This window comes from Molothrus ater, chromosome 9, assembly GCF_012460135.2.
Source record: "Molothrus ater isolate BHLD 08-10-18 breed brown headed cowbird chromosome 9, BPBGC_Mater_1.1, whole genome shotgun sequence".
In the NCBI taxonomy this organism is placed as follows: domain Eukaryota; kingdom Metazoa; phylum Chordata; class Aves; order Passeriformes; family Icteridae; genus Molothrus; species Molothrus ater.
In genome coordinates this window covers 15,007,757-15,019,512 of record NC_050486.2, presented here as the reverse complement: position 1 = coordinate 15,019,512, position 11,756 = coordinate 15,007,757, and the positions used below count along the sequence as shown (strand labels likewise).

General features: G+C 33.4%; 1 protein-coding gene across 1 annotated transcript in view; it reads right to left on the bottom strand.

The window, feature by feature from the left end:
- Positions 1–272: 272 nt before the first annotated feature.
- The window catches only part of HFM1 (helicase for meiosis 1), a 32,546-nt gene continuing 21,062 nt past the window's right edge, over positions 273–11,756 (bottom strand). The window contains exons 26-39 of the mRNA XM_036387875.2: positions 9,186–9,271; positions 8,200–8,283; positions 7,032–7,189; positions 6,211–6,314; positions 4,578–4,733; positions 4,234–4,329; positions 3,708–3,826; positions 2,802–2,884; positions 2,604–2,713; positions 2,401–2,523; positions 1,880–1,970; positions 1,509–1,614; positions 986–1,143; positions 273–720 (exon numbers count right to left, since the gene is read on the bottom strand). Coding sequence (XP_036243768.1) covers positions 654–720; positions 986–1,143; positions 1,509–1,614; positions 1,880–1,970; positions 2,401–2,523; positions 2,604–2,713; positions 2,802–2,884; positions 3,708–3,826; positions 4,234–4,329; positions 4,578–4,733; positions 6,211–6,314; positions 7,032–7,189; positions 8,200–8,283; positions 9,186–9,271 — 1,541 coding nt within the window. The 3' untranslated portion in view covers positions 273–653. The remainder of the gene's footprint in view (positions 721–985; positions 1,144–1,508; positions 1,615–1,879; positions 1,971–2,400; positions 2,524–2,603; positions 2,714–2,801; positions 2,885–3,707; positions 3,827–4,233; positions 4,330–4,577; positions 4,734–6,210; positions 6,315–7,031; positions 7,190–8,199; positions 8,284–9,185; positions 9,272–11,756) is intronic.

Genomic DNA, 11,756 nt, shown 5'->3' with positions numbered 1-11,756 from the left:
GAACAGGCAAGAGAGTTTTAGAGTATTTTAAAAGACATTTAACAACTGGTTTGCTGAAAATCTGGAAACAATATCTGCTTAAGTTGCACTTTTTTTATTAACACATAGCACTGTCAAAAGGAATATCTAGAATCTAGGATAATCTATCATCCTATTACTTCTGTTTATAAATCTAATTATTTTCCAGCACTATGAAAAATTCTTTAGAGAAACTGAAAGAAAAACCTGAAAAATATTACAAAATTTCCAACGAAAGAGTTTTTCCTTCACTTAAAGATTATTTGAGAAGCAGGACATGTTACTATAAACACTTAATCCTTTACTTTCTCTAATGGGATTTTCTGTTATCTGTTAAAGTACCCTCAAATTATGAACTATTCTCCTTTGACACATTTCAATATTTTTCTTTATAATCCTGAAAACAGCAAGGTCAACAAAAAATACTTTAATACTTGTAAAGCAAGATATTATTTCTTATGTTCTATAAATTCTACAACAAAACTGGTGTCTAATTTATTGTATATTCTATGCAGCAATCCAGCTATTAATAAATAGGTATACAACAGGAATCAAACTCTCTTGACTGGAGCCTTACTGTAAAATTGACTGTAAGTTCTTTCCCCAGCACTTACAATGTATTTTGTTTACATGTTTTACAAAATACCATCAAATATTCCAAGAAAGGGCTTGACATCATTGGTTTCATCATCAAGAAGAAATCTAAAGAAGATGAAGCAAACAAACAAATAAGGTATAGCACATCAAAACCTATGGAATCAGGAACACCATAGAGTCAAGAGAAACCAAGACAAGCAATTTTAAGTAATGTCTCTTAAGAAAAATTATTTGTTACTATTATTGTGAAAACTCAACTTTTTAGCAATGAATATTAGAAACTAACACATTGCCCAAAAGTCTGTATTCCATGAAGAACTAAGCACTGCAACACTGAAGAAACAGAAAAACATATGTAAGCTTTTCTTACCTTGGATCTACTTCTTTTTCCTGCTCTTTTGTGAAAATAAAAAAATCTTCTTTCCTAGTGAATTTAGAAGAGTCTGAGATTATTTCTGGGATGGAAGAACACTGTAAATTTTTTTGCTCTTGGGAAGGACTTGAATGTGTTTTTTCTTGAAAACTGAACTGCAACACAAACGTTTAAAAGTATACATGGTTAAACCAACTGAAACTCCCAGATTGTTGTACAATGTAGTACTGGTATTTAATTGATATTATGATATTTGACAAGGACCAAGCATGTGATGAATCTAAATATATACTGGACAGACAAATGATCAAATTGAGTAAATAGTTTTGAGATTGTGCTATATAAAGTAAATTCATATCCTTTTTCTTTGTATCAGGAATATCCCAATGAACAGAGAATGATTTGGACAATTTGAAATTAATGATATCCTAATTGATTCATCAGTCAGATATGGCAGATATATTTACACAATAAGTACTCAAATGATAGAAAATTCAGTTGTCAATATATTTTTACTCACCAAAGTTATATTTCTATTCTGTACAGATAAATTCACTTTTGATGTGCTATTGACCACAGAAACATCTGAGTTGTGAATACTGGACTCATCTTGTACCATGCATGAACTGAAAATACCAAGTTGAATAATTTCAGTATTTTTATGGAAGGGAAAAATTATTTTCTGTTCAATTCAGGTTTTTCTACTTATTTCTCTGCACACTTAAATAAAAACCAAAATAAATGATGCAACAAGGCATGCCTTTTAAACACTGAAATTTCACTCACTTTTATGAGTGAACAACCTTCTATACATTTAATTATACAGATACATGTGAAATACAGACAATATTTTAAACTGAATAAAACAGTAGTAAATTATGTAAGGCTTACTCTTTTGAGATGTTATTTGTGACTTTGCTTGATGTATACTGGCAGAGGGGCTGACATTCATCTGGACTTCTAAGGCAGATATTTCCATGTTCTGTGAAAGAATGAAAGCTTTAAAAAGAGGGTTGAGAAGAAGCCACAACCCCTTCTAAATATTTCCCATGTTATGATAAATAATACTTTGAAAATTATGAAAGTGTCTTAACTCTTGCAATATTTCTTCTTTGGGTTTTGGGCTAATATAAAGATAAGCAGAGATATACAGTCAATATACATTATGAAACAACAATTATGCAGTTGCAGGCCACAAAAAACTTTAATTGTGAGTTTTTCAACTCTCCCTTCTGTATTGGATTTGTCAAAATATATGTGACATTCAAGGCAGAATAATAAATCTGTCAGTCTAGTCAATTAACCAAAAATTTCAGGTGGTTCTATTCATTGTATATTATTATAATTTATTCTCAAATAATAGCCTGTAGAATAATTTTGGGAAAGAAAAAAGTTTGTTGAAATAACCTTACCTAATTCTCTACTGACAAAATTACTGGCAAATACCAATTTCTCATCATCAATATCATCCCAAACATCGTCTCTCAGTTCAAAGTCCACATTCAAAGCATCTGAAAAACAGTATCTGCTTTTATCTTTGGCAGAAAAGTATGAAGCATTAATTTAAACATCAAAACAGTGAACCCTGCAATTTTAAACATTAGCAATAACTTACTACTCTTTCCACAATTCCGGGATTGCAGTTGTTTCTGAGATACTTCTAAGGTATTAATATTATCCTCCTGGTCCACTGAAGGTGATAAAGATGACAGTTTATTGCTAGACCTATTTAAAAACAATAAATCAATTACATGTCTGTAAAACAATTACAGAAAGTTGCAAAATAAATTTATTCAGAAAGCAATTCCAATACCTTGGCAAGGCTGGCAATAAAGACTTAGGTGTAAAAACAAATTGTTTGAGATCCACATTTTCAGCTTGATTTAACATCTGCATCTAAAGAAAGCAAAATATTTTAACTTATAAGATATAAACATACTAAGAACTATTATTTTTTAACAGGCTTGATGGCATCATTAATATTGTTAGCACAATTTTTACATGTTGTAAAAGCTTTCTGATGTCTGTCTATCTAATCCACTCAGTTAAAAAGGTTTGAATTATGTGCTTCTAGTGGAGGTATGCAAGCACCCCGGCACAGCCAGACTGGTTGACTCTCATCTGTGTTAGTGTAGGCTAAATAATCCTCTACTGCAAACAAACAAGCAAACAAAACTGTGAGGTAGAAATAAAACCCTCCAATACCTCAAATGTCATTCTTGCTGCAGAAAGACCTAGTTTACCACTACATTCAGAGGAATAAAGTGCAAGCCATGAAATGTTTCAGAAGTTTAAAACCAATAGGGATAGTTTTCTTATAAACAAGTGGATCTACTTGCCAGTGAAAAAAGGACTCTTAGTAGCATGACTAATAAATGCCACAATTTGTTTCATTCAGGTCATGTTTTGCCAAACCAAGTCACAGTGCAGTACCTTCCAACAATGCCTCTCAACCTCACCAACCACAACCTATCAAATGCCATAAAAGAAAAAATATAGAGGATGTGCACAAAAGTGGACCAATGGAAATGTCCCAAAGAACAGTAGAACCTCTCAAAGATTCCTGGACCTTTGTACTTCCTTACTTTTTGCACTCCACACAGAAAAGTCAAACTTGGATGTTCATGTTTAGTGATAAAATTCTCTCTGCAAACAATGCCTACAAATATGTAACAGATTAAAATAAACCTATGAAATGGCTGACTGCATTCAAGCGAACCTTTAGACGTTTTACTGGGGGTATAGATGAAACTGAGTTCCTGCTCCTTAAATCAGCTAGGTACAAAGAAACGTTTGTGTCTCCATTCATCTGTGATTTTGGAGGTACTCCAGTTTTACCTGAGAAAATGAAGTAAAATAATCTTTAGATTAGTTATAAGGGATAAATCCTAACTGTTTTCAAATTACTTTGAAAAACTTTGCCACTAAGCTTAATATCTTCTGTTAAAAGATTCTAAAAGATTTCACATGCTAACTACAAGATCTAACATAGTATTTATATAAAAGCATAACAAGTTTGACATTTTTTAAGATCATATGCTAAGTACAAAAAGTATTATTAATCATTGTAGCACCTATAAAAGTGCTATTGCCAAAGCTACTTATAATTGCTTTTATGACTGCATCATAACAACCCATTCTCTTGCTAGTATTGTTTCTATTAACGTAGCCATTGGCATGATGGGAGCTGTTCTCAATTGCATTTCTCTAAAAGTATCAGAAGTAGTAGATTTAATGAAACTCACAGCAGTCATGCCCACACACATCTTTATTTTTACAGCGGTGGTTGCATTCTCTGTTGCCGTATTTCTTGTAAGCAATCTCCTGTTTAAATCTGCCTCCTAGATAAATATAATACAGAAATTCAAACAGTAATATTGGATACCAAACACCCATGATTTTTCTTACTTTCAAAATCATCAAAGAATTGCAGTGTAGTACTTTACAAGTAGAAGCAGCAGAGTTGTATTTTTATTACCTTTGAGAAAGAAACAGCAGTGATGAATAAAGATTTAGTTCCCTAGTGAAAGCAAAATTCAATTTTCTGTTGACTTTAGTATCAGCCAGATACTGTGATCTGACCATTTACCTGTAACTACTTTTGCTGCTGGCAAGCTTTGGGGTGAGCTATAACATTTCTCAAGTGTAGATTCAGCTTTCAATTTTTGATTTGTAACCACCTTACGTCCCTCTGGTTTTGGTGTTAAGTAGAAGGCTGTATATGCTCGCTGTATATCAAGGCCAACTTGGAAAATAAAAAGACAAAAATATTAAAACTGCATTCAACTATTTCTATACTACAATTATCTTCACTTTTCTAAAGTGTTTAAGAAAGTAAATGTTACTCAAAGATCATGGAAATTTAAAAAATTAATTTGCCCTTAGAGCACACTCTTGTATGACCAGATTCTTCAGGACTGAGATTAAAAACCCCAAACATTTTTTAGAATTAAATACATAGTTACTAGAAGAAAAACAAAATTAGTTCCTTTAACCAAATGTTCTTGTATTGTGTTAAAACTACATTTATCTATGACTTGCACAGCTGATAAAATTTTAACTTTTAAACTCTACTCCAGTCTGTTCAGGAGTATCAGCAGCTCTGTACTGGCAAAGGCAAAAAATGAATATGTTGATAATGCTTCTCAAGCTGAAGGCCAATATTCATGACAGACTGAGAGACACCCTTTGTAAAAAGAGTAATTTTGTCTTTTATTAGGGAAATAAAATTTGCTGGAAAACCAGACAGGCTTTTAAAAAATATGAGATTTCCTTGAAGTCTGAAATAGGAACAGACGTAAAAATAAGTAGAGACTAGGAAGACCTGTTTTTAGTCTAATTTCACTGTTACCAGTTTCAGAAAAATTAACTGTTGTGCTGAGTTTTACTGAACTCAGTACTGAGTACTTTATCTACTGTACCTGCAGATAAAAGGACAATTTTCATTTCTGTGTGGTTAGAAAACCCTTTTTTCCAGAGCCACAGGTCTAGCTATAGAAATATAGATTATTCCAGGCTTGATTACTGTAATAATCTCAATGTCAATATTTACCATGGAAGCATCAACTACACTTCAGTTAACCTAACACAGAGCACTTTTTCTTTACTGGTGGGGCACGATGACAGAATTGAACAGAGCCAGTTTATCTTTAAATTGTTTCTCGAAGTTTTGTGTTTCAAGGTGATAAGGTGCTCCTTGGCTGCTATAGTTCAAACTGCATGAAAATTATCACTGAGGGGACCCATGTTTAAATCTGCATATAGTAAGGCACAACATTTCCAGCTGTAGGAAGATCTTGTTACCAAAGTGGAGATGAACCACATCCAATACCTCTTTACTACAGTGCAAAACCTAATCATTCACAAAGACAGCTCTGCTCAGCATAAATAACCTGTCAGGCTGATAGGTTATCTCTACTGTAAGTTAGCTCACTTGAAGGAGAAGGACAACAGAGAATCCCAACCTGTATCAACAGAGCAAAATACTGTCTCCTAGTAACATCCTAGTTTTGATGCTTCTCAGTTCCTTAATGTGGTAGTAAATTAAATAACCTGATAAGTAATTGTGAGAGGTAGTATGCAACCCAGTAAAATACATGTTATAGAGGTTTGTTTCCAGACCAGCTCACTTTATTATACTTTGGCTTAATAGAAAGTGTTTTAGTAATTTGTTCCAAAATCTTATGCATATTGTTTTTAATTCAAAGAATATCTTAACCTACCATAATCAGAACTAATTAAATTTATACTAATGTCTTCTGATTTAACAGCTCTTTTAACTTCAATTTTCTTCATCCAATTTCCAGTTTTCAGGAGCACAGAATCCCTGTAATGCATCAGCAAAGTTGTTAGACAAGGACAACATACTATGGTATGCATACTGTGGTATCTGTAACCAAGTGAAAGAGCCTGCATTTGGTTCTAGTTCTTTCATTTTGCTTGATAATTGGCCTAAGAATAACTCTTCAATAATGTTTGATTTATGGCCATAGGAGGGCCAGGATCCTGCAGATGAGTTTCAATTTTGCCCAAAGTGCCAGATTTTGGCCAGAATTCTCATGAAGGTCAAGCAGTTGGAAAAGATTCTGTTTCTCTTTTCCCATTTGCTCCAAGCATCTCTTAGCCAACAGGAGAATTTAAATCTATCTCTGAGGGAAAAAAAGACTTTCTAAAATATAATTAAAGAAATATAGCTAACAGGAGGAAGCAACAACTGGTTTACCTATGTTTTTAAAAGGTATTTTACTTGTTTTATATTTATGGGAAAATTATTATGACTTTTCCATAATATGACACTGATGTTTAATAGATATTTACACGTGCTCTCTTCACTGACAAGCACACTGGCATGTTTTGGGGGTTTCTGAATCTTATGTAGCATTTTAAATGACAACAGTGACTAGAAAATGCTGTAGGAAAAAGAATAATTTTGTACTATTAGACATCAGTAGGAAGTATTGAAAATCTGCCTGAAAGTCACAGAACAGATGAAAAACCAACACCATAAAAACTATGTGAGGCAAAAAAACCTGATCATACATACATAATTTTCTGATTAATAATGACTTGGTTGTCAGCATCTCCTATGACCAATGTAACATAGTGAAAGTCTGGCGCTGTTCTCTTTGTCTGGAGCTGCTCATAGTTTGTTAATTTGATGGTTACTAAGATTTCTGCCAACGTGTCACTGTATTTGGGAAGCTAGAGAAAATGATACAGAAGACAGCACTGCTAAAATATGCAGAGGAAAATATATGCCCCTCCATAAATTTCTATCCATTGATACAAGCACAAAAACTCAACTCAAGCAATTTGATTGAATTTGTGGTACAATTTTATTTGTTCCTCTGAGACACTGATTTTCAGTACTAACTTGGTCATAAGCTGAATACCCTAAGTTTGATTCAGTACTGAGAATCAAGGACAAATGCAAAGAGAAATATGCAAGAATAAGACTTGTTATATAGAAGTTATATTTTGGCATCCCAACATTCCTCTAGAAGATATTTATAATTGTTAAATCTTCATTCTGAGAATTGCGCTACTCATCTGGTATTATGTCAAGGGAAAAGTAAACTAGAACTGATTGTTATACCAATAGAATTTCACACATCTATTGAGCTTTTAACTTCAAACGTGTCTTCATTTCTATCAACTTTAAGGTTACTTTTCAAATTTTGCATTTTAGAAAGCTAGAGTGTCTTTGTGATCCATATAAAGACAAAATGCATATCAGAACCTCAAAGCTTTTGATTACACATAGAACTGTACCCTTCTTTTGAAAGGGCACCAGCTAGGTTAATGTAATAACTTACTGTTTCTCTATATTCCTAAGTGTGCTGTTGAAAATAAACATGCATTAATACTATTTCAGTAAGCTGTATTTGGATGTTTTGCTGTCTCTAGGGTTTGTTTAAATTCAAGATAGAAGAGACCTCTCAGACTCACATATAATGCTAGAATGTGAATATACTGGTATACATCTGTAAGATAAAATGCTATCAACAAGAGAGGCCAATATATTATGGGATGTCTGTTCCAAGGCTCTCCTTTGAGATTTAGGAGTTTCATTCTACCTGCTAAGTGGGAAGGAGGTCACAATATTGTATGATCTTCTATCTGTGAAGACTCAGAACTGCTTTAAGTCAGTACTTGCTTTTTCATTTAATACAACCAGCATAAAAACATAAAATAAATATGAAAGAATGTACCTGTTCAATTTCAAGTTCATATTTTGGAAGGTGCAAAACAGACTCTTTTATCTGGTTTCCAAAAGGAGGATGTCTGTTTAAAATCTGCAAAGATGTAAATCCAAGGAATCAAAGTCACCTGAGTAATTATGTTAGCAACAAAAGCCCCTTTCACTCTTGGTTCTCTACTGTCAGTGATGCCCAGAATAGCAACATTACCAAAAGGAAATTCCAACACTTTTACAAGTTGCTACTGCTTCAGTTTAGTTAATTCAATCACCTACCAATGACTACTCAGGTTTTATATGAGATGACTCTTCTATGCTGCACAAGCTTTAACTAAAACAGAACAAATTACAAAAAAAAACCCACAAAAGGAGACAGAATGATAAATCAAATTTCCAAAGTCAAAACAGAAAAATCCAAGTAAGATTTAGAAGTCTGTTATATCTTCCAGAACACTGGAAAAACAGCTTCCACAGAAAAGAAGCCAAAAGCCAAAGAACCAGTCCTAGGGTAACATTTACCTTTCCTAAAATAAGAAGTGCATTATAGATGATTTAGAAGATTTTTATTCTACTCCTATCTCAAACTTGCAATAATGGAAACTTGGGATTTTCATAATTGAGATACACTAAGAGAAACTGTAAATACATATTCCTTTTTATAGTTTTCCAACACTCCTAATAGAGAATGTTTCAAACCATGTAAATGATGAAATTCTACATATTTAAGCATCTGCTTTCCACAGCCAACCAAATCAGTGAAATCATCATTCACATTAAATTTGCTACAACAAAACATCATACACATTTTCAAGGAAAACCAGCAGTAGCTACACAGTTTTAAAAATTCTACTAGATAAAATGAATAAATCACCCAAACATCTAAATTTTGCTATGGTCATATAGCAAATACACATTAACTATACTGCTTTTACTGCTAACAGTATTAATCCTCAGTATTTTTCCCTATCATATTTATCTATGTACAAAATAATAAGTTACCAATTCAAGCTCTCTTGCATTTATGTCTTCAATTTTTTTAAATGATGTCAGCCCAGCATTTACCATGGCATTTGACAATGATACACCTGTGAAAAACATGTATACCAGTTTTATGCTGTTAAAGGACAATGAATAACCTCAAATTATTCTAACAACTGCATTACAGCAGGTAAACCCAAAGCAAAAATACCTCTGTTACATTTGATGCAGCTTTCTGCCCAGCAAATCACTAAACTTATTTTCACTTAAGTATTTCAGTAGTAATTAATTTTTACTCCATTAGTAAAGAGAAAAAGAAATGCAATACAAACCAAACATGAAAATATACAATATTTCAATGATGACAACTTTTGCATTTTTACAGTAAAACAGACTTTAAATCGCTTTCTGCAGGAGTCGAGAAATGTGTTCTGTATATATATGATAAAAAAGCATGCCGTGCAGTCTCTTTGTCTCAGAATGTTTTCCCTATTCCAGAAATTATTTAATTATGTTAAAATCATAAAGACCTCAATGTTTTTTAACAAGTTAATAAGGAAATTCACTGAAAAAGAATTATTTATTATAATCTTCAAAGAGTCATTCCAGCTTTAGCAAAAAACTTTCCCATGGCATGTAAGCCACAAAAGCATAGAATTCCACGTACACATTTATTTCTCTTTGTGATTCACCATACTTCCAGTGAGATTTAGACTTATCACAGCATACGAACAGGCATTTAACTGACCTGGCATTACAGCCTATCATAATAACTGCAATGACTGTATGTAAAAAATAGTACCAAATACTTAGAATGAGTATTTGGATCCTTCTCACACAGTTCTGCTATGAATTCATGTAAGTTCTGCTAAAGAGCTCTGCTAAAGAACTAGTGTAAGAAATCTGAAAATTAAGTGGGAAAACTCTTTATATACTTTTAGGTTGCTCTTGGAAGACATTCCTGTAATCTTATAAGAAAATACTTAACTTGAGAATTTAATACTTTAAAGAAACAGAAGACCTTTTTTCTTTTTATGTGTATTTGAACATAATACACATGGGTCTGACTTGGGGAAAACATCATTTACCATCTTCCTGCTCCTTTGCAGAAGCTCTGCAGTCTGAATACTGAGAATTCTCACATATAACTTCTTCTGCTAGAGCTGCTGCTCTGTTTCTTTATAACTGAAGCTGAAGACTAACTCTTTTATCCTAATTCCTAAAATGGTAGAAGGATTTCTGCCAGTGAAGAGAACACCAGATATAAATAAGACTTTTTCTCTTTATTTTCATCTACACTTCTGAGCAAAAAGAATAAATGAAGGTGGAAATAAAATTGAACAAGTAGTAAACGTCATAAATCCTGTATGACAACTGATCATTATCCTGTCTGTCAGAACAAGGAAACAGAAATCAAACCTACCATTCAGTAACAAGAGGGAGCATCATTATTGGACAGGAGCTGTAGAAATGCAGTAAGAATTCAACTGAAATATCAGTCCCAGTAAGGCCAAGTGTCAGTCAAAGAACTGTCACTCTTATAATGGAAATACCAACTAATAAGGCATTTTAAGGTTCAAAACCAGCAAACTGAGGTAAGAGTTTAAAAATTAAGGATTTCTGAATGCTACATGGTATCAGCAAGTTTCTAGGAACTTAATTCATTTAACTTCAGAAAGAAACAGAAGATTAGCAGCCATAGGCAGAGGTTAAAAAAATCGCATCAGACTACAGGCATCAATTCAGTGTTTGATTCAGGAAAAGAGTGAATTGTCAGAAGAATGTTCAAAGAAGCTTGTGAGGGGAACAAATGACACTTTGGAAGTTAGCAGTTCTTTGTAACATATGCTGCAAGAGCTATGACAGCATAAGAAAAAAGTACCCAAAAAAGGAAAATTGGACAGAGATGTCTGTATATACACCTCTTATTAAAAAACTAAACGTGACTTTATTCTAGCGAATATAGTGTACAGGGAAGGATTTGTCTACACTGCAAGTGCCATATTTATCCCACTCATCCTAACTCCACAGAAATGCTGAACAAGAGGCAGATTCCTCAGATGATGGTGTCAACATTGCCACAGGTGTGGGGTAGTGGAAATGTGTTCCAGCACTGTGCACTGTGCTGTGCACAAGCTAACAAGCCCTGCCCTTGCTTTGAATCCACATGAATGAAGCATTACAGCCTCTGGCCTTGAGCAGGAAAGCCTGTAAAGCACTGGACCCGATGGACCTCTGGGTTTAGCCATTCTCTAATTTGCAGATCTCTGTACTACACTCTTCAGTGCAGAGCTGATGTATCTCTAAAGAAGAAATACAGAGAATGCTGCAGTGAATTTTGAAAGCATGAAGGTATGATAAGACCAGACATCAAAGCAGGAAGATACACTACTACCTCAAACAAGTATGACTACATTTTTATAAAACAGAAGACTCAAAAATTTCTGAACTCCTTTTCAAATAATTATGACAAGCCTGTACTTCCAGCCAGAAGTTCATTCAATAACAGGATACAGTGAAAGGAAGATCATTAGAAACTTTTGATCATCATGTGTATAAGAACCTCATGCATAATAAATTGATTTATATTTC